This window comes from Chaetura pelagica, unplaced genomic scaffold, assembly GCF_000747805.2.
Source record: "Chaetura pelagica isolate M959 unplaced genomic scaffold, ChaPel_1.0 scaffold1037, whole genome shotgun sequence".
NCBI lineage: Eukaryota > Metazoa > Chordata > Aves > Apodiformes > Apodidae > Chaetura > Chaetura pelagica.
The window spans coordinates 145,237-169,257 of record NW_009953928.1 but is presented as its reverse complement, the minus strand read 5'-3'; the positions used below and the strand labels follow the sequence as shown (position 1 = coordinate 169,257).

General features: G+C 37.7%; 1 protein-coding gene across 1 annotated transcript in view; it reads right to left on the bottom strand.

Annotated features, from left to right (window-relative positions):
• Positions 1–24,021, bottom strand: part of EEFSEC (eukaryotic elongation factor, selenocysteine-tRNA-specific) — an 88,937-nt gene that overhangs the window by 48,111 nt on the left and 16,805 nt on the right. Inside the window, exon 5 of the mRNA XM_010001602.1 lies at positions 6,016–6,657. Within this exon, the coding sequence (XP_009999904.1) occupies positions 6,016–6,657 (642 nt within the window). The remainder of the gene's footprint in view (positions 1–6,015; positions 6,658–24,021) is intronic.

Genomic DNA, 24,021 nt, shown 5'->3' with positions numbered 1-24,021 from the left:
GTATTACTGGCATCTGGAAAGGATTCCATGAAGAAAGTACCAGTGCTGCTCACACTTGATCCTCTACTCAGGAATGCTTCCAGCTCCCTAAAGGATAGGTTGAGTCATTGCTGGTCACCAACAAATTTAAATACTATTTTCTCCAACTTCCTACAGCTGCTTACTAGTAACCACCTCCACGGTATCTCATCCTCCTTCTCAAAGGCTAGAAAAACCTGTTTAAGTGATGGTGACAAAGACCTTCCATTTGACCACTCAGGTAATGCACTTGCTCTGATACAGCTCGTTATCCCCTATTACAAGAAGGGGAAAAAAACCAAAAACACAACACTTACAAGATACTGAAAGGTAAGAATTTCTCTTCCATTCACACTTAAGAAGAGATGCTCTGATAAAAATCTTGATGACTTACCCTGCTTTCACATCTTGCTGCTGCAACAATACTTTTCTCCTCAGGGACACTTAGATCACACCAATATCCAATTGGTAAGATGTTATTGTGCTGTGATTCTTCCATCCTCCAGAAACTGAGCATCCTAGCTACATGATGGCTTCAGTCCCACAAGAATGATTTCAATAAAAACCTCACTATCCAGCAACCAACAGAACTTGGTAACAGAGTGGCTATGAAAAAAAAAAAAAAGGGACATCCCATTGCTGTGACTCATGAAAGGAAACTGCTGAAGAAACAAGTGCAATGGGATTCCCATCAAATAAGTAAAACTCAAGAACAAGGCAAATAATGAGAAAAATACATAGAAAGCTTTGAAATACACAGACAAGTAATTCTTCTTAAAATCAGAGGAACACAGAAAGAATCTTTAGGAAGAACAAGTCCCATTCTCATAGGAAAACATTCTGTTATGCTTAAAATGGGAAACAATCACAGCTGAGACATGCATTTATTTTTCACTACACAGGCTTGAAGTTGCAGAAGGTGCAGCTTGCACTAAGCAAGCAAAGAACAGAGTTTTCCTTCTTTCATTTCTGCTACAGAGCTACTGATTTACGAGCATCCTTGACAATAGGACCCTGTGGCAGCCATCCCAAAATAAATCCTGCTTGTGCACACACTTTCAAAACAGGCAGAATATCTGAGTCATGCAGGAAAACATGATGCACTTCTACAGTTCACCTTTCAGCTGAAACTCTGTAGTCAACCTGTATGTTCAAGGAAGCCAAAGAGCAAATAACATGACAAGTTATAAAGGATTTATCCCAGGAACTGAGAAACTGCTTCAGGAGTCAAATTGGCATTAAACTGCAATTCTGCGCAGAGTTAAAATTCAGAGAGGAAGGTGTTTCAGAGGTGGTGTTGGGTTTAATATAAGTCTCTCTGCCCACAGAACTGCAAAGAGCTGACTGGTGAGTAGCCTATCTCCAGAAGCATAAGACCACAGCAAATAGTTGCTGTTTATCTTCACAACTTGCTTGTCTCAAGACTCCACGGGCTGCTGACCAGCCACCATTCACCAAGCCCTCACTCACAGCCACCATCAGATGTCAATTCAGAGGGATAAACTTCCTTCACAGCATCTCATTTGCCCTTTTTTCCACCAAGATTCCCACATCACGCTCCTTAAAGTGACCCTGGTGCTCACAATAGCACTCTCAGCCCTGTTTTTACCTTTTTATCAGTACAAGCCACTTGCTGCCAGCCTAGCTCTTTCTCCTATTTAACACACATAGCCAAGGGTTTGCAAAAATAAAGTGTCCAGAGGGCAACAGTCCCTGCCTTCACACAACTACACCATAAAGATGCTCGACAGAAACTTCCTCCCACTGAACCCTCCTGTCTCAGTTCCTCTTTGAAAAGAGAAAACTGGACTAGGATTTCACATCATTCTTAAATCATCAAGTTAAGCAAATATAAACCTTTGCCAGTGCCCTCTTAGTTCTGAGAGAATCGCAGATTTTTATTTTCCTTACAACTAACCCCTAAAGGCTTACTCTAACCCCAAAATAAATCTGGTCTAATGCAAAACAGAAACATCCACACACTTCTTCACCAGTTCAAAAACATCAGATAAAATCCTAACTCCAGTTTGAATTGTGTAACTTTTTCATAACCAAGATGCAATCCCAGCATAGGTACAGAGCCCCAGATGCCCCATGCTGGTTAGAAACAAGTTTCCTAACCTATGTAGCACCTCAAACTCAACAAAAAGGCAGATGGTAAATGTTTTAAAGCCAAATTTCTCAGATATTACAGTAATACATTAAAAAAAAATAAAATCAGCAGATAAATTAGCAAGGATTAGAAGAGAGAGACTCAAGGATACACTGCAAGCAGCTAGAGTCAAAGATCCCTGTGAACAACAGTAGCAAGGCTTTGATTCTCTTTTTGTGCTTCACAAGTCTTAGCATTAAAGAGGCAAGATAAAAGTAAACCAGTGAGTAGTGCAGAAGTGCAAGGGTGCTTTAATTTCTCTAGACCATTTATCACCACAGATGGGAAAAAACAGGAAACTTAGGCGTGACTTTCTACTAAAATGTACAAATTCAAGACCATTTGCTAGTTTAAAAGTTGGTTGTTTGGGTTTTTTTACTTTTGTAAAAGTGTTTATCCAGTTATTTTTATGTGAAACAGCAGAAGTGTCAGCTGCTCTTGGAGAGCCAATCTTTGAAAATAAATGATCTTCTTTTATTAAAAAAATAAACCTTAACAACCAGGAGGGTGTTGTGCACAAGGATCACAAAAGTGAAGTCCTGTGATGCTGAAACTTAATGAATTAAAAAATTCTTACTATTCCATCAGTGCTCTGAAATTAATCAGAATATGAACAAAGAGCCAAACTGTAAATGCCTGATCTCTCCTGTGTAAACGTGTAGTTAAACTGCAGGGAATTTATTTTAATTCTAGCAGCAAGTGGGGGGCTTGGGAGAGCCCTCATCAGATTAGCTGCAGTGTTCTACAGACGGGTCCTGTTGAATTCCACTGCGTCCCAGTTCAGAGAGTGTTTCCAGCCATGCTGAACCCAGGAAGGCAGACACTGTGTGCCCCTGCCTCCCTCCCTCCCAGCCTTTCAGGAAGCTATGAAGCTCATTTTCCCCAAGCAGAATTCTCTGGAGGAAAACTTCACTTCTTGTGAAGGCAACATGTATTTTTTAATTATTATTATTATTATGATTTTTATGCCTCCCCAGGGAAGGTGAGGAGGGGGAAGCTTCCTTGCTCAACAGAGAAAGAAATTTTCCTGTATCAGTGCCAAGAATAGACACCCTAAATTCAGCGATCCTAATCTCCAGCCATCCATCAGCAGCAGGGTGGGACCAGCTGATTCAGATTTTCTATTAGCTAGTGACTTTGTGTACTAAAATAAGCCACTGTACCACCCAATTGTTCCTGCTGCCCTCTGCTAAAACACACTTCATAGTAGTTACCTCAACTAATGCTGGATGTACTTCCCCAGCCTTTATAACTGGCACAATGCTCTTCCCACCAACTCTGCCAAGTCCCTGCGTACCTGTGACTTCACATAATGAGCTTTTCTTATAACATTTGTTGCCCACAAATCAGGGAAAATGCCAATTCTGAATATCTACAGGAGGAAGAACCTGAGAACAAACCTAACCCACAGACTGTTGGATGGCAACTGTTCATTTACAGGACCAGTCAGTATTCAAACAGTGATCAAGGGCCATACTTAGGGCACAGTGTGTGACATGAAAACAGGATAAAATAATAAACCCACCCAGCTACATTTTAAAAGGCATGGGAAGATATCACAACAGTTCACTAATATGCCAACCTGATAAATGACTGTTGGTCAAATATTCAATAACCTACATTTAATGATTATTTTCTGGATCAGAAAACACAAGTAGTTTGATTCATGTTACTCCATTATTTACATAGTAAAATCAATAGCAGAATAAGTAAACTGACAAAGGATTTGAAAATAACAGTAAATAAAAACAATTAAAAATGCACAACCTAGGCTGAGGACAAACTGTTAGCTCAGTCAGACAACTCACACAATTAATTAACACAGTTAATACTCTGCAAGTTTTTAATTCCTATAGGCTGGTACCATGCACTGGGAGCAAAACCAAAAAGAATCTGAGACCAGTTCATTTCAATTAAGCAAAACAAAGCAGTCTGTGTCTCCACAAATCCCACAAACTTCTGTTCTCATTCATATTCCTACAGTCACAGAAAAACAAAAGGAGCTGGTAAGCCAGGTCTCGCTGGATATTGGTAGCAGAGGCCATGCAGAAGCAATTACATTTTTAGCTAAGATAAAGACAAATGTTTCCTGAGTTCAGATAGCTCTAGAGCATCCCAAGAACTGGTACCCAGACATGCACATTTGATTTAACTTCCTCTGCAGCTCAGAGGACAGAACATTCTGGATATGTTCAACATCATCATCGGCCAAAGAGAAAGGCAGCGGGGTGTTTCAAACAAAGGAAAAAATACACCAATTTTGTGAAGAGTCATTGCTGGTTTTGGGTGTCCCATATAACCCATCTTGATAGAGACAAAGTTTTCACAAAGCTACAGATACCTTCCTCTCCCTAGTGACAAAACCGGTACCCAAAGAACCAACACAACACCTCAGGTTTGTAGTCCCTTTGAAATTCCACTGCTGACTCTGGAGTCTATTCTTTTCACAGAAGAAACTTTTTTTAAAAAAATAACAAAGCCAAAACTTAAAATAACAACATGAAAACCTCAAAGAAAATGGGGAAATCACCCATTTGATCAATTAATGGAGCAAGGCATTTAGAAAAGAACCTCACTAATTCAGAATCACACCCTGACAAGAATCTTGGTTTGTTTTTTACTATTGAGTTAGTAAAGCAAAAAAAAACAAAAAAGAAAACCAAAGTATCCAGTCTGCATTATAAATACAAACATGGTAAGGAATGCTAAGCATTTAGTCTCTACAGTATAGTAAGGAGAGAGATATGATGCATTACTCAACACAGCTTTATGAGATTTTGAGAACAAGTAAGAACACTAAACTTTTTATTCAATCAGGTTTTTGATTGGGAAGTTAAAAATTAGCAGTTCTTTACCCAAAAGTTAATAAAATACCTACTGCACTAATACATTGAGTAAATATTTGCTAAAGTTTACATCAACTCTGCTCATTTAGGGGTAAGCAATAAATTATTTATATATTGCACATCTCCACCTAAACCATTCATCATGCAAAATTCCACTGCAGGATGTATAAACAAATGGTTCTCCACTGATTACTGAGAAGTAACCACCACCAAGATCAAACTTCTGACAACAATAATAGCAGACCACTGGTCACTGAAAGTGCCTATCTGCACTGAAGGGACAGTAAAAATGCCCAATTAAGTTTTATTCTAGCTGCCAGCTTCTCCAGTAAGCACCTTTATTTTCCACCAGCGAGGTGAGGTGAGTAGATACATTACAGCAGATTAACACCTGTGCAACACAGAAACAACACAGATTAGATTAAGTTTCCAAGTTCTCCATGTCACCAGCCTGATCCTAGCTGTGGGATGCTGCTATAGCTCTGGAAGGCACTTTGTAGGAAGCTTTTTGCCTAGTAAAAAAAGTTTTAGTAATTCAGGTTCTTATTTAATAAAATGTGAAAAAGCATTATTGTGTAATTTAACGCTACTCTTCCTGTTTGGTTTATACATTTTTCAATGTACTGCAGAGTAACTAAAATACATCAACAAAAAGCTGGAAGTTTTGTTAATTTGGAAGAGAATAGACGAGACACTTAGGAACGTACCCAAACAAAGTAAGACTGCAGGAAAAACAGTGTCTAAGCATCAGAAGGATCAATGAAAAACCAACATCAAATTATTCAAACACTGCACTGATTGGGATAAACCAGTCACTTTTCAGTAGTCATTTCCGATTGTTTGCAAGCAGACAAGCTGTAATACACTAGGTACACAAATATAAGAAAGGTGTATAAAGACTCTGCAACATAAGTGAAAATTCTCTAGCTCACCAATATATGTAGTTACACAAAACAAGTATTTCCCCTTCCCATGTACAGCATTAAAAAGACAGCTTACCCTTTCCACTTGTCCTTCTTTATGCTTCAGTTTGTACACTTTCAGCTTTGGCAGGAAAGTTTCCATGTAGTTCTTGTCTTCCATGCCTTGGAGCAGTACCCCATGGAATGCCAACCTGCAGGTATTTGCATGAATATCTGTATCCAGCTTGGAGCCAATCACAAGGCACAGTCGAGGACAAGTGACTGGTTTCTCAAACTCCAGCAAAGCCCACTGCTGTTTTGGGAGCTGGACTTCTCCTGCCTGATCATTTTCTTTGTTATCCTCTGAAGAATTTGAGTCCTTGGACAGATATTCCTCTTGATAGAGATAATCTTTCTCAAAATCAAAAACATTTTCTTGTATTTCTTCATTGAAGTCAGCAGGGGCAGGACTGAAAAACATGACTTTTCCCATAACTGTTTCATGACCAACTGTGATATGGAACTTGGCTTTGGTCTGAAGAGCTCCTCGAAAATACTGGATTTTCTTCAGGGAAATGATTGCAGCATGGATGGTATGAAGTGACTCTGGGGTGCAAATTAAGCCTCGTTCTAGGAGTTTTGGATCAAACTGGGTTACACAGATACCTACTCTGTCACCCTGCATGGCATAAGTCACAGGAGTATGAAACATCTGCATGGACTTGACTTTCTTTGTCACCTATTGACAAAAAGGCCAGAAAAAAGCAATTAATTGCATGAGTGCAACACATGTACAAGGCCAAGTAACACACAGTTTAGCTCTACAACACCCATTCATGCATCTGTGTGACTGGGAGAAGAGTGTATTGGGAAAAAGGAAGAGTCAGAGGGGAACAAATTACAGAAACTTAGATCAAAATAGAGGAGCAGATGAAAAGCCTTTTGGCTGAACTAAAACCTTCAGTAACTAGAATATAAAGATCTCTCCAAATAAGTCAGCAAAACATGGTCACAGGCAAAATAAAGAAATCTGATTTTTTAAAAAGCAAAAAAAAAATATCTAGCAGCTGCTTGGCTTCTGGAGAACAACAAAAAACCTGCATTCCTTCTTGAAACTGTAATTGCACAAATAACAGTGGCCATGGGCTTCATTACTATAAATATTGTATGGGTTCCCTGGATCTCTGGCTGCTAACCAAATCCAGAAGAAATGCCCTTTTTCAGATTACAAATTATTATTGCAACATCTTTCAAATCAAAAGCCGCATCAGTGCATGTGGATTCCTGAAGAATCCACAGAATATGATGATAAAGGAGTCCAAGAGGAATTCATGCATTCATGGAAGAGAAAAGCCCCCCACTAAGAAGTCTGGACCCTTCTTTTATTCACCATAGCCTCACCTCCCCCTTCTCCAGTTTCAATTCTTGTGATTACAACACTGCTGATACAAGTAATGTTTAAAGACTTAAAAAACAGGGAAGTTTTCTAAACATACATGTTTCACAAACAAGCGCTACAAGATTGAAATTGCCAGATGAAAAGTACCAACCCAAACCATGGAGGTTTGAAAAGCTTCTGAGATTTCATATGTACTAATATTGACAGTAAACCTTCTAGCTTCTCCAATCACAGACAGGGCAAATAAACTGACAAGAACTAAGAAATCTTCCATCTCTGTTGCACCCCAACACAAAAATTGAAACTAGATGATCAATGATGCAGTTTTTCCCCTTAAATGGAGCCACAATACAGGTATTTTTTTCTTTATATAAATATTCCAGTTTATAAGATTACTTTCTAGAAACTACCCACCTAAACAGTTATTACAGAAAATATTTGGTAGTCTCTTAACACAGTTTACTTATATTCATCTGAAACATCTTTCACAGCACTCAAAATTCAAGAATAAATAATGTGTTTAAAGAACCCTATTCTTGTGTGCATATACACAGAATATATCTTCATTTTTAAGTAGGGATATTCAAAACCTTCCTCAAATGTGTTACTCCTACTCTCTTGCCTTAAATTAACTCAAATTATTCGGCATCTGACATGCAGTGCATAAATAACAATCAGAGAATTAACAAGTACTTTCAAAATATTTTCATAAGAATGAAGTTTCTCCATGACATTTGCAGTTACCAACCATGGCAGACAGAGCTGGCTTGTACCAGAATACTAGCTGTGTTCTTCCACATTTCTCACTTTTCAGCTACATTAAAGAGAATACACAGCTGTGAAGTCACTTTCCATGACAAAAGTTTCCTGTGATTCCTACGTGTAAGAGAAACTTTGCAGTGAAGTATCAACACAGGATTATTTTCCAGTGTTGCATGAGGCTTTGACAAGATAGCTCCTGCTCATCTATTTGTTGACAGGCCTTTTAGTCTCCCAATGCAAGCTCAAGAAAAAAAGTCTTGGATCCTGACTTTCAGAAAATAGTATCCTAATTAAAATAAATCAACCAACTGAAAACATGTGGAACCATGTAAAGCCTTTTCCCCCCACCCAAAGCAGTTGATTGAGCTCCCCCAGCTCTCTCACAGGAGGCAAACCCCCCACACCCTGGCTGTGCTCAGCCAGAGCTTTAAGAATCACCTGGCCTCTTTATAGCTAGGTCTGGCTTTCAGACAGGTCTGCCTGTCCTCAGCCATGTCAAAGAAAAGCTATTGCATTACTGTACCTACCAAAAATCAGCACTTCATGCTGACCTGTCCGCTACCTTGCAGATTATTTAACCGGTCCACCTGTATTAGTTCTAAACAAACAGCTTCCCCGCTTACATTCATCCTATCTGTTCTTCTACCTGAAGTTGTCATACACATATCAGAGAACAGAAAAATAAATGGGAAGACATGCAAGGCCATTCATTTTCCCCCATGTTCTCAGTACCAGAATCAACTGTGAAAGTTTACAGCACAGTAACTTCAACTGATGATCAACTGTTCCAAGCATAGAATGGATGCAGAAATTACAATCTGACCAGAAACGCCCGTTGGTGACTGGAGGAGGTGGCTTAGATCACATGAGAAGTGAGTTGGAATTGCATCCCTTTCAAAAGGTCAGACATGGAACCAGCAAAGAAGTGAATCAGTGAGCTGATCTGCACCCACTGGATCAAATAACAAGAGCCAGAGTAGCTTTAAATCACCAACTTCCTGTTTTCTGAGCAGACCATGAACATCAGTACAGTATTTCATTCCATTTCACTCTGACCCCAACTGACAGAGACATTCATCCATGCTTTTAAATACTCCAAATGTAAGGGTTTGTTGTTGAGGTTTTTAAAATTTTTTATTTTTTTCAAAAACACTCAAGTACATAACTAAAATTCATCTTTGTTTTGTTTGGCCTTTAAAATACAAACCTAGAAGCACTGAAAAGGATGCAACCAGTCCTCAGTATTAGTTTTGTTTCTCTTATGCATATCTAGTTTCCCTATGTAAGGGATCCCCTACAAGTTATAGCCCAGTTCTAAACTTTCACATATTTTCTTTAGCTTTACAGCAAAAAAAATTTCAAGTATGGAGTTGGGGCTGGATCACTCAGTCCACCCACCTACCCACAGAATGATGTTAAATACTTCAGAGCATTTGGTCCTGAGCAATAGGAATTCATACCCAAGACCAGTTTTGACCAATACCTTAGTCATTTCTTTGCATTTTGAGCACCCAATCTTCAACCTCAAAATGCTTTCTTTAAAACAACTTCTAACTCATCTTGTCTATGAAAACAGTGCAAGGCCCATTTTAACAGCCCCCTAGGAATATATTTTCCTCTTCTTTCATTGCATGCAAATAATATAGGTAAACATTAAAAAACTTGGATACCATTCTAAAACTTGCTACGAAGTTTGATACAAAATTCACTCACATTTTGTTTTCTAATAATGGCGCAAGGGAATTGATTATATCTCATTGTATAAATCAAGAGCCATGTGTTGAAGTCTTGTATCACTTGCAAAGGGATTTGCTTCACTTTTAAAATGTTATTTGTATAATCACATTAATGCTCCTGAAGCTTTATGGAAAGGTCTAAAAAAACAGGACGAGAGAATTTTGTGTTCAAACACAGATAGAAAAATGCAAAGCAGAAGTCAAAAGCACCCAAACAATTCAGCCCTTGAGATAAACAAATGTGTTCAATATGAGAACCCATTATTTGAAGACCAAAGGAAAAGCTCAAAGATTTTCAAAGCAGTTTAGTACAAACTAATAGAAAACAGGATACAGAAAAAGTCCACTAATGACTTTTTCCCCTGATATGTTAGAGCTTCTTTTCCTTTATTTATCCAGCTTCCATTAAGTTATCAACCATATGCCATTGCTCATAACTTCTTTAGATAAGAACCTAGCCATCCTGCTTGCTGCCTCCCATTGTTGCCTGTGCATCTTTATGATGTGAAAGATAGAACAACCACACTTCCTTGTAATACTGATGAGAAATTGCAGTGTTAAAATAATTGGTCTTAATAATCTGTTAAAGAAAATACCAATTATAAATGCAGTATTTCTAAGAGGAGTCACATGTGCTACAAAAAGTGACTGTACTTCAAATCCAGAGGACTGCAGCAAGTTTAAAATGAAGATCACACCTTGCAGCAGAGCTGCTAAGAGCTGCATCTTCAAAATTACATCCAAGAAGGAAGAGGAACTGGTAAGAGACAAAAGCACCATTTCAGCCCTGAGGTTTAAAAATACATCAAGAGCAAGCTTGCCTGAATCAGCACCCAAACAAGAAAAATCAACCCTTGAGATGCATAAACTGACCATACTTTGCAGCAGAGTGCCAAATACAAGAAACCAACATCTTAATATCATCCCATACAAGTGCCTCCTTACAGCTGAAGAGGAACAGCAAACTAAGGCCCAGCTGTATGACCAAAAGGCATTGCATGTCTGCTGCTTTTGAAAGCAAGGGTTGCCTTCCTCCCTATCGTCCTACTACAAATCCAAATAATGAGTAAGGCATCTCATCTTCCTGCTTTCAGTATCGCCTCTTGGTGATCTGAGGGTATCAAGCTACACTGTCAAAAAAAACGTAGCCCACTTGTCTGAAAGGCTACCAGAGCTTTTAGTTTTCCAGCCAACCCCTTGTCTAAGCCAGTGTGTTGAAACTAAGCAAAGCTCTAATTCAGACATAAAACTGCTCTTACATGTAAGCAGATACTTTCAGAAATTCTCTGGTAAACATGAAGCATGCTGACCTCTGCTTTATGAGGGATGACCATTCACAAGCAAAGCTGTGTCTTACAGATGAGCAAGCAGCAGCGAGTTCAGCAAAGAAAGTAAAACCACTCCTGCTTGATAGTGTCAAAAGGATACCTGGCTGTGAAAGCACAGGACAGCAACAGCCATGAGCAATCAGAAGTGATAAGCCAAGGCCTTTGCCCTACTCCATCCATATCCCTCTATTCAAATGAAATTTTATTTTAAAAATCAAGACATGGAATATTTTTTTTTAATTCTCCGAGATGCCTTTTCAGTTCATGTCATATCCAATGAATATTAAGAAACACTAGTTCCAAATCTTCAAACAGTATTTCAGAACAGCATAAAACAGAAAAAACAGGAGCTGTCAACAGTAAACTTTGCTCACTGCTCAGGTTGTGGAAAGCCATGTCTCCTGAGTCAACAAAACACCAGCAGCTAGGACCAACTACAAGGAGTTGAAACCCCAAAGACAGTCAGAAATAACTTCAAGTTTGCAGGTGCCACCAAGATCATGTGGCCTAGTAACATTTTACTTATTAAGATTTTGAATATTTCTACAATCTGTAATTTGTCAATGGTCTCACTTTGCCTCTACATGGGAAAGGAATAAAGCATCTAGAGAAAAAATCCTAATATTTCACAAAGAATAATTATTTTAAGTTCATTTTAAAAGTGAAGTTTATAAGGGAATTCACCACATACCACTGCAGTGCTTATGTAATGCCACATACATGCTTATCAGATTTTGTTTAATATACTCCTCCTCCTGATAAAATAACACCATAGCTTGAAGAGCCTGCATTGCAATACTGGAATAAAGCATTATAAAAGGAAATACCAAAATCCCTTTAGCTTATTTCCTTTCACAGCATCTAAGAAATGATTATTCACCCAGTAAATAAAGAAGCTGGTCAGTGATGTTACTCTCATGCTGCTCTGCTTCAAGACTATAATTTTATTTTAAATTACATGTGTGCTGTATTCATGCACACAATTAAAAATTAACAAATGTCAAGATTAAGATTTTGCACATAAATTTAAGTGACATTCTGGACCTGTGCATTCTCCTACAGTCTAAGTATATTAACTTTTTTTTTTTTTTTCCACAGAATATAATCCATCCCATGCACTGACTGGACAAAGCTCACTGAATAAGAAAACTATCCTCTATTTCCTCCTCATGACCAAGCTGCCCTGAATTCACTATTTACTGTAAACCATCAAATTCACACTGTACTGCATGTATGCTATCTTACTGGAGCATTTATTTGGTAAACTTCAGTAATCTTGTCAGCCTTGTTACATAACATGGCATTACACCTCACTGCAGACAGGAAACTTCACTGCATCATTTGCCATAACTCAGATTCTCAAGAAAAACCTAGCGTCTGGTTTTTGAAAGCAAAAGGCTGATTTTTTATTTTTATTTTTTCCATAGTATTTACCATTTCATAGCAATTTTCCTCATTCACAGCAAAGGTCCCAATAGCCTCAACCACTTCAGCAGATCTTCAATTTGCACCAGAACTCCCAAAATCTAACCCGTACAAGCCCAGCTTCCACATGAGAATGCTGAGAGAGATGTACCCAAGCCTTACTGAAGTAATGACTCTTCCTGTCTCTACATTTTGCTACAGAAGGCAAACCAGGCTGGTCAAGCATGGTTTGACCTTTGCAGTATTTCCCAGTAATTGCATGTTCTTACTATGCTCTTCAGCTTCCACCCCTCTCCTCCTCTACCTGGGATTCACAAGGGGAACACCAAGACCCTTTATTATCCCTTTGAATTGTCTCTTCTAGCTTTGGGTCAACCTACTCAAACATTTACTCTAGCAGAGAGAAGAGGCAGGACCACATCTCCTTTCAGTCCTCTGGCCAAGAGAGCCTAAACAGCTGTACATGCTGAATGCTAGGAGCTGCAGGTACGGATGAGATCCCCACATTCCAAAGATGTGTGAAGTGAAGCAGAAGCCCAATACCTACTATATATCCTTTCATCTCCAAATGACTAAAATCTCTCATAGCTTTTTTGCAACCGAAAAAGGAACCTTAAGATGTCAAGTACCCTTAGATCAAGTGGTACTGCTTGTGCCATGGACCAAATGACAAAGTCCAAATATTAAAAGCATCACGATGCCAATGAGTTTAGCCAACAACTATCTATGCAGAGAACACCAGACCCACAGTAAGATTATGACACAGAATAAGCTTAACATGTACATAGCAATTAAAATTTCTGCAACAATATTTAAATAAAACATTTTTCAAAGGAAAAAAAACCAAAAAGAAGGCAAAACCAATGCAAAATAATAGGTTAAAGAAAGGCTGTCTGGAACTTTCTTCTTCAACAGAATGAACTGAATTCTTTTTTCCAAATAGATTTAGGTTTAGAACAACAATAATCCTTTTATCTGAATACTTCAAAGTCACATGCAAGAGAACACATCACAGTAAACACAGGGTTGAAGGTTTTATAGAAGAACTTCTACTGGGATTTTTTCCTCCTTCTTAAAAAAAAATTTGTTTACTACCAGCCTTTGAAAAGCATAAAAGGAAAGAAACTATAGGGTGAAGAAGTAAAACTTTTCCGTGTAAGGAACATTTGGAGCTTTGTGAGAAGGCTGGTTTTGGTAGAATGTGTGACATGTAGCCCAACGTGAGTAATATTTATATCTCAAATAAAAATCAGCCCATGAATATACATAATCCAAAAGGTAATTCTCCCAATCTCTGAAATGTAATGGAGCCACTCTAGATCACTGAGGCATGAATATTTACTGTATTCAGGCTTTACTGCTCTCGATCTGGGTTCAATTTTGCAAATTAAAATGAAGGCTCTGTGGATAGAGAGATTAAAGAAGAGCATCCCAAAGCCTGCTTGTTTCCTTGGTGTGGTAGCAGTGATCTGGTTACCCTTCTGTTAGATTATTTCTTTTTACTTAATGGAGTAGGTCAAAAGCAATTGAGAGTGGAAAGAGGTCATTATTGGGTCACAACCTTGGAGTTAAAGGCTCACTAAGGAAAACAAACACACAGTGAACATAAAGCTGCATTTAAAAATAAAACCTGTAATTAAAAATAATATTTTCAGCTCTTTTCACTTCTATTTTGACAGGTCAAAGGGAAAAATAAGAACAAAGTTCTTTTGCTCATTTCTTTTTCATGAAAAAAATTCTCCTGTCCCTTCTCTGAAATTAGCTCATTAATAGAAGCTGTGATTTATACAAAATGAAACAAAGGTGATGAATAATTACTGAGAGATCTGGTAGGCTTCATTAGCTGTGGCAAGTGTTAACATTAATCGTGATGATTTGTACATTTTCTATGAAATACTTGGAATATAAACAACAGCACCTCGTACAGTGCAGCAAACAAGCACAAGCATTTGCATCAGTACAAATCAAATTATATGGTACCACTCCTAGTGAATTCCTTGTACTAATTACAACCAAAACAAAAGCTACCTCTGAGAAGAGAAAAATAAATAATTACTATCAAACAGTATTTTTCACTATACTTTAAGTTTCTGAAAAAAAAAACCAATTTGCATACAAAACCTTTATAGCTTTCCCTTGAGGTAGGATTTTTTTTTTAGTGGCAAATTTTAAGGAGTTCAACTGGTGAGCAATTCCTAATACAAGTCAGTAACAGTGATTAAGATCAGACGAGTAAATTTATATCCTCTGCTCTGTATATTTTCAAAATCTAAGCTGTTAAGTCTAGAGCAACGAACAAATGGATTTATCCCTACCACCCTGGCAAACAGTACTATGCTATTTAAGGAACAAAGCAGTAGGGTGCTAAGTTTGATAGAGCAAAAATAAATTCTAATGCACTGATGCTATAAACCTGACACTTTTTTCTAGAGTGTCATGATTCTGATTAATCCGTTCACATGCAGCTGAGGGAGAAAAGCAGGTGAAGAGCAGACAAATGGAGGGGAGAAAAATGGGGAGAGAATGAAGAGACTGCATCTCATGAAACTGGAAATGGAGGCAAAAAGTTGTGGTAGTCAGCCAGCAAAACCAGCATTCCCCATACAGAGGTGCCATGCGATCTCTTATTTTATAAGAAATTCACACTTTTTTTGCCTCTGACCTACATCCTGATACCAAAGGGTTACTGTGCTTTGAAACCTTCACCAACGGCCTTACTAAACATTTAATATTTTTCTTTCTGCTTTCTTAAAGGCCCCAGATGTGTTCTTGCAGATCAAAAGAGACCAACTTATAAAGTTAAACGAAATCAAGGGCTTTTGTTCCGAGGCATCGTTGCTGAACTAATTATTCCTGGATGTTGTTTAATGAAATAGCACTGCCATATATTAAAACAGTTAACAGGATGAGTTGTGTGAGTTATAGGAAAGGTCTGATCTGGGATTATAAATTTTAGGTTTTCTTCAAAGGAGATGAAATGAACTACTCGCAACTCCCCAGTCCTTTCTGTCACTGCAAGTCTGAAATAAAGGAACTCAAAAATGTATGAAAGCTGAAATATCATTCTACATATTTACCCTTCTCTAAATGATAGAGAACTAAAGATGAGGGAGTCCAAAAAACTCCCAAGATTCCTTCAGATGAGGAAATGAAGACCTAAGTTATCCTGTCTATTGCTTGAATGCTACAAAGCACATGTTAATATAAACATTGGTAAAGTCTTAGGAAAAGCTTAATTGTAGATGTGAATACACAAAACAAGACAGGACTTTCATCTTAGCCCAATGCAAATGGTTACCAGGGCAAGCATTACACATTTTTATTGACAGGGGAAAAGGAGAGGGGGGTAAGCCAAGAGCTATTCCAACATCAAATTATTAGTAGAGTTGGATCTTTTAACTTATTCCACATTCCCCCCTAACCACAACAATATTTTTGGTAAAATGCTTATTTAACTATAAATTTACCTTACTGAAACAAAAGACTCTCAAGATCCCTAAGGACATCTTAGGCTAGAAATGCCACTTTTCAGAACCGATGGCTTATATACATTCAGACAATAAACACTTCACTTCCCTACTGATAGTCTCTTCTGTGTTTGTATTTTACAGCCTGACATGGCCAACCCAACACTTGACACCTAATTAACAGACCTAGGAGCTGGAGGTCCGTATATTGATCACACTAAATGGGATTAGTGTGAAATAAAAAGTTCAAAGGGTCTTGACCAAACTTCACCACAGCCCAGCTGTGACAGCTGCTATGAATTTGTGTATCCAGCGCCCCACGTTTTTATTAAGAGGGGTCTGGCACACAAGAGTGTGCAGTAGTCTGTGAGATCACAAAGGTTCACCCAACAATGTCAGGCTCTGTAACTGTAGTGACTGACTGAGGGAAAAAATCCTCTTGCTTGTTTGCATAGGTCTTTTTGATTAACGCATGAAAAGGGTCCCTCACCTCTGATACAACAAGCATTTACAATAGATGTAGAGCTGTGACTTCTTTGCCGCTCAAGGATTTGTTACCTTGCTCTGGAAGAGCTGTCCCATTTGGAAAAAAACTCTAGGTTTGATTATAAAGGAAGTAATTCCTGATACATGCTGCATGCATACCTAGCCTAGCCTGACAATGACAGCCAGGAGCTGTATGCAAATGACAGAACTCCAAACTATTATCTTCCAAACACATTTTCTATTTGCCTAAACCTCTCAGCTGTCATCAAGTCAATAAATATTTCTACATTTTACACACACACAGCCTTTTTAGTGGCAGTTCTACTGACATGTTTTTAAAACTTTCAAGATCCAAAGAAATTACAACTATCACCAACATTTCAGTATTTGAGTACCTGTGCAAATTCATTTCTTACTTAAAACAAGCTACCTCATCTTCTAGTAGCAAGTATCACAGGCACCTGTAACAGAAACATGGGAAACATACAGCAACTCCAAGAATGGAACAAGCCCATTGTGCAGAGATGTGCAAGTACCACTGAGGCACAGTAAATGCTCCACAGAACTCTCTTGAGTAATGTGATGTTTACCAAAATATTCAGAATCGACTAAGAACAAAACACAATTCTGCTTTTCTTGGTGCTTTTGATTTGGTTTAGAATTCACTCTGCCAGTATATTTTCCCAAAAAATCAGAGGAAGATCTGCTCAGGGAGTTTATGTATCAGCAATAAGGCAACAGTTATCAGTCAGGAAGATAAGATGGAAAACAGCTATCAGTTTATAAATCATTTTAATCCCTTATGGATCTTTTAAAAGGAAGCTAAATGTGGTCCATGAAGGGACATTAAAAATAGGCTTACTGAGGTTGCAACACACCCAGGTAAACAGGCAAGACAGCACTTGAGACACCATGCAAAAATACCAGACAACAGGTCAACAATGAGAGAGGCTTGTTAAAAGCAAGGAGGACAACCTGAAGCCCATGAAGGAAGAGTGGACTGTTAATGCTGGCACATAAAGGTATTTGAGAAAAAGAACAATTTTGGAATACTTTATACAGTATTGCAGCACACCCAAACCAGCTCTTCTTGTCTTATCTGTTTGCTCGGTTTTTTGTTTTGTCAGTTTGTTGGGGTTTTTTTCCTATGTACCTGTATCTTATCTTCTGCTAGATTCCTTTCCTTGAAGAATCTTCCACTTCCTACCCTTGGGGTCTGACAGCTGTTGCCTGCCCAGTGACACATACTGAGAAGACCCTCACTGAATGGCCAATGACATTTCAAAGCCATGAAGTTGAGTAACCAATGACATTTCAAAGTTCCACCATTAGGCTTCAAAATTAACAATCCAAGACTGGAAAAGATTTTGCATGTCTCTGCTCTGACATCAGGACTGGAAATCTGCAACTGTCACTCCCTTCAGTCTTGAAAGCTGGGCTCTTTCTTTTAAATTTGAAATTACATGTAATCCAAAGTGTGCAGGTCACAAGAAATTATTTGAGAGGACTGGATCCAGTCCAAAGGAAGCTTATCTACCTTACACAACAATGCAGATTTTTTTTTTCCTTATTCTCTCTATTATTCAGGACTTTTTTTTGCCAGTGTGGTTTTGAAAACTCCAGAATTTAATACTTCTTAATGATCCTTATTTGCAGTTGTTCTTCAATGTAGTCACTAGCTCTCACAGTTCCCATTCCCCCCAGATATTGGGGGATTAGTTACTTCCTCAACAGTGCAAAATTGTATCACAACTCTCTCAATACATTATATACTGTATAAATACACTGTGCACCTTCTCAATTTAAAATTACAAACACCCAAGGTCAACTCCCACACACTATGGAGGTAAACATCTCTGAAAAAAGCTACCAAGTCATAAACCACCCAGTTAGATTTGCTTGTCACTACAATCTAAGAGAGATACCTAATATCAGAAGAGCATTTTACAGGGAGACAAAGGCAACAACTTGCGACTGAAAACACCTATCACTAACTTCAGGCAGTTATCACTGCTTTTTGTGCAGTGTCTCTGCTAAGGAGACCCCACTCCACTGGCCACATCTACCAACTGCTCCTCATTAGCCAACATTCTTCTCTCAAAAACCAAAGCAGGATTTGCTCTCATCTGTAAGAGCAATGTTATGCAGAGGATATTGGCCTTTCAGTGGGTGCAAATCGATCCTGAACTCAGGCTGTATATCCAGAAGTCTCTTTAATATAGCAAGAAGCAGTGCCTTCCTATGTCACAAGTTCATATTCTCTTTATTCTAAAATGCATTCAAATTATTCTACAGTAAGAATAGATATAGAAGATACTCATCACAGTGAGACTGCAAGGCTTGGTCACTTGCCACTTTAGCAGACTGGACCAAGATCTAACTCCACATGCACTCTCCAGTCCTCTATTTTATGAGGGTTTTGGCAGAATAGCTTGAAAAAAAATACAGTTTTATTGGAAATGCTTGATACTTTTGTTTAGGAAGAAAAATGTCTAACAAGAAAAGCCTACAGTAAGTCAGGAGTGAATCTGAAACTAAGAACTGATCATATCATTCAAAAGAAAAATGTCAATATTAGAAACTTGCTATTACAGCAAGTGGTGAGTAGAGGAAATTAAGTCAGCAAGCTGGTACAATTGGTTGAAGTTTTATCACTGTCTTTCAACAGGAGGAGTAGAAGAAAGATAATTTAAACACAGATGAGGCCAAAGATAAACAGAAAAATAAGAAAAGCTTTTCACTTGGACAGTAAGCCAAGTTTCCAAAGTCACTCTAAGGATATGCTTGCTCCAAACTAAAGAGACTTAGCTCCACAAATCTAAAATAAAAAGGAAACTTACACATGCAGTACTTCAGCATACATTCATATACCACTTACTCTATATTCTGTGTCACATACGTACATTTCATAGTCCTTCAGGAGATTAAAAGGAGAAAGAATTTTTTAAAATTAAGTTTAATAGTTTGACAAAACAGCTGTCATTACTCACTTAACGTTTTCATTTTTCTGTCTTTACTGAAAGGCAAAAAAAATACTGCATCACTGGAATATTCTCTGTTCAGTCAGCATAACTTCTTGCATCCCCTTTGGATATCATATTTTATACCTATGACAGTTTTTTTCCTCCCTTTTCCTGCAAAAGGTAGGTACCACTTACTGCCTTTGCTTTTTTTATTTTATTAGAATGGGATAAATTGCACACTGTTTGGGAAACCTTTCACTCCCTTATTTTTCTAAAGATATTGTTTAAAATCCCAGAAGGATATTAATATTTAACCAAAGCATAGGGTTAGTCTATTAGAATATCAAGCCTAACATGTTATCTAAGGCAAAGGCTTATTTCAGTTGCTTCAGAAGAAAAACATGAAACCTCAGTACTTTACCAACTGTGCAATAAGGAAAATGAAGTTGTAATGAATTCCAACCTAACCCTCAATAGTGGATTCCAATTACTGCACTTAGAGGAGATGTAAAAATATTGAAAAAAATACACATTCCTGATGAAGTGGTGAACAATGCTGCAGAAAACCTTCCACAGATGTAATTCTACAAAGAAAATCAGGTTCCTACTCAAGCTTCACATTTTTTAGTCTTGTTAGTCTCCCCAGTATACAAAGGGGTGAGTTTTCACTCTGCACAGAGACAAGGGAATGAAAAAGGAATACTGAGATGAGGTTTAGCAGCAAATAAATAGCTTTGCTGTTATACATTTCAGTAGAAACATTAGTTAAACTTAGTGGGCTTTGTGGTTTAATATCTCTTCAGCACAAGTAATTTTTCTACAAGCCTTTGGCTCCATCTGCTGACTTTAAAATTAAAAATAATTGATGAGGCTGAAAACATTTGTGCTTTTTGAACATTTAAGTCCTCTACGTTTTTATAAGTGTGGTTAACAAGGTATAACTAAATACCCCAAACATGTGGTCTAGTAATTTTGTCAGTTAAAATTATCTCGAAGTGACAATAGATCAGTTGTGATGAGAAGGTACCTGGACAAGCCTAAACAAATCTTACTTGTAAGACTGGCCAGAATCAGATTTAAGCAACAGGTATACATCTGGATTTTTATGTCACAGAATCACCCAGCAATTAAGTCCAAATCCGAGAAGTGAGATTCTGAACAGACTAATAAAAAGAATCAAAGATCCATAACACAACCCTTGTGAGAGCTCATTGGAGACATTTGCTCAACACCTGCCTGTGCTGGTTTCAGCTTCTCCCATTTTCTGAGCCGTCTGCTTCACAGAAACTAAAGCTTGTTGCATTTATGAACAAAAACACCATAAAAGATTACTCTGAAAGTTCAAAAGCCCCAATATTTCCCTGTTCCAGCACTGATTTATTTTTCATTATTGCAGGATTCTGATCATTATCAGAGTGCTACGAACTCAAACTAGATAGAATTTCCACACAAAAAAAATTGCATATGAGAAACACGTCTGATATGCTCCTTAAATATAGCAGGGGAAAGTCTTAGACAAGTTATCTTTTTCTCCAGGGCTAGAGCTGTTACTTTCACAAGTTCCAAGCAGTTGGAGTACCATTTTAGAAACAAATAAAATCCAGTTACAGTTCTTCATTGGCCTTCACCATTAAACAACTTGATCTGTCATTAAACAGACACAGCCTGATTCACATGAACACTGAGCTCTTGTGGCTGCAAATTAGTTGAGGGGCAATAATCAGGATCTCTGACAATCTGTTTTCCTCTATGACTAACTTTCAGCACCTGTATTAGAAAAATCTGACCAGACAAAATAAAGAACTACCACCCCACAAAAAACCCAGCACACACCTGCCTTTCCAGGCTTCCTGTGCCATCACTCCATGCACTCTGAAAAGTACTTTCCTCTTATTATCAGTGCAGGAGACAAGGACAGTTTCTCAAACCAAATCCCACTTGTTACAATTGCTAGATATGAGAAAGAACTTTTTAACGTGCCATTTGTAGCAATACAGTATCAATCTATCAAAGTCTTATTATTTGACCTACAAACACAGGTAAAAAACAATAGATGGAATCCATTTAAAGACAGAATGAAGCCTTAACTCTGTTAAACAGAATCTGATCCTAAAGCTCACTATCACAAAGAAGAGGAAAAAGGGCATCTTTATAGCTTTGTAGAAAAAAATCCCAACCTTTTCTGAAATGAAAATTAAAAAACCTCTTACATGGAGGCACATAGCACAGATCCTGTAGTTTCCAAAAAGCTTCTTTTAAAGCTATTAAATGTTAATAATGTCTCCTTCTGAGCCAAGACTGAAGCTACAGAATCCAAGAGCCATTACTTTTAAAACTGACAGCAAAATACAGGAATTCAAATTCTGACCAAAGGTTCTCAAGAAATTGCAATGGTCTATGAAACATAAGGAAGATACAGGAATCTTTTTTCTACATGATCATACTGAGATACAAGTAGAGGCCAAACAGATTCAAAATTTTGAAGTTTCACATCAGGGAAAAATTATCATCACACAATTTTAGAGAGACATTAAGGAAAACAAAAATATAATCAAACATGGACCTAACCTTCTGTAAATTTGATTTTCCACATGCAGGAAAATACCAAAAAAACACAAGACTGTAAAGTACTGTGCAGAATTATAAAAATTGCAGTCACATCACTGTATTCTCTCTGCTGGTCTAACTCCCAAGTCAAGTCAAAAGGCTGGGTTGGTTTCAGCAAAGCTAAATAACTGAACAAATCAAAGGCAGGATTAAACCTTCACTGCCAAATTGATAAGAAAGGACCTTGTTCATCAGGCACAACATGGTAATGTAAAACAAAAAGCAAGAATATAACATTTGATTTGTGGAGTTAGACTCGCTGTGCCAGATACCTTTAACATTAAGGATTCAAAATAACATTAACTCAGCCCACTACACATTGTGGATATCTAATGGTATGTTTTTACAACTGTTTGCAATGTACATGTCAGATGGTCTGGGTCTTTCTTGCGAGTCACACCATAACCACAAAACTATGCCCTAATGTTAACTTTTCTTTCTTCCTCCCATTTACATCTGATGCAAAAATTGCTTTACCCATCTCTCTTCCCACATAAGAATCTTTAGAACATCTTGCTAATATTAATTAGCTTCATGCAAATCTGATAGACAAGAATTAGAATAATGACTTATAAAGCAGCACAACTGATCATTTATCATGCTTTTGCTTTTTCTTACCAAAATTAAAACAGGAAGCTCGCATAAAAATCAAGCCCCAAGCCCTGAAAATAATGTAAAAAGTGAATAACCCTTAACTTCACATTTTGTTTTTTCAAGAAAATTAGGGTCTTTTTAAAAAATAAATCAAAAAAGATAAAAGATAGCCTCAGTGGTTGGGTAATCCACCACATCAGTTCAGCGTACATATTGTTTAAAGAGGCAGAAGCTACTCAAGCCACAATTGTCTTCCCTAAACATATTCTTGGTGCTCTTATTACCCTGTTATCTCTAACCCCACTGTAAACCTGAAGTTGGCAAAGATTCCCCCTCTCCAAGATTTTAACATCTCTGAGAGCCTCTCTAAAAGTGGGGGTGGAGCCTGTGATCTCAGAGAAGACAGTCACTTAGGTGCTGTCTGCACATACCACACATCAGGAAAGCAGATTTAAAAACAGGAGTTCAACAACCTCAACATACAGGATGGATGGGCAGTAAAAGCAAAAAGGAAAAACACAGAAAGGATAAAAGGAAAGACTTGAAAAAAAATTTAACTATGAAAAGGCATTTGAATACAAATGTATCCTAGAACTCTTAATTTGTGAGGACTTGCTGAACAAAGGAAAAACAGACGCGATTTCTACCAATTTGGAGATTTCCACCACTATTCCACTATTTAAGGAACTGCATGCCTGAGAAATATTAACATATCAGAATAAATTATGTTGAACTTCAAATCTTATGTAGCATCTCAGGCACACATTAAGCTTCACAGGAGGTCTCAGAGCAAGTTAGGACCCCACCACACTGGAGAACTTCCTCCACCTCCACCCATAAGAGATTAAAATCCTCCCTCGGGCAAAGATAATTAACATAAGAGTGAAGCATTAATTTGAGGGTCCTTGCTACTTTACTATAATTTATACAAACAACTGTTCCTCCCCAAACAAAAGCATCAAATCAACAACAGAAAATAAACATTTTAAATAAAAATACAGTTCATATGAAACATTCTGCTTATTCAACCAAATCGTGACTCCAGTTCTCCCCACAACTCAACACAAAACGCAGGCTGATTTTTTTTTTCTGTGTTTTATTTTTACAAAGATTTGCATGTATCTTTGCATCTAGACTAAAGGAACTGATGTTACTTTACACTGATTTGAAGGCCAAACCAGGCATTTATTTTAGTCCTATTGGGTAATTATTTCAATCCTTCATTTTTTCAAATTTCTCCCTCCCTCTTTTCTGTGGTTTTGAGTGTTTGTGGGATACCTGCATATTCCTCACTCCCTGATGACTTCAAATTATTAACTTAGCACCACAAGAAGGA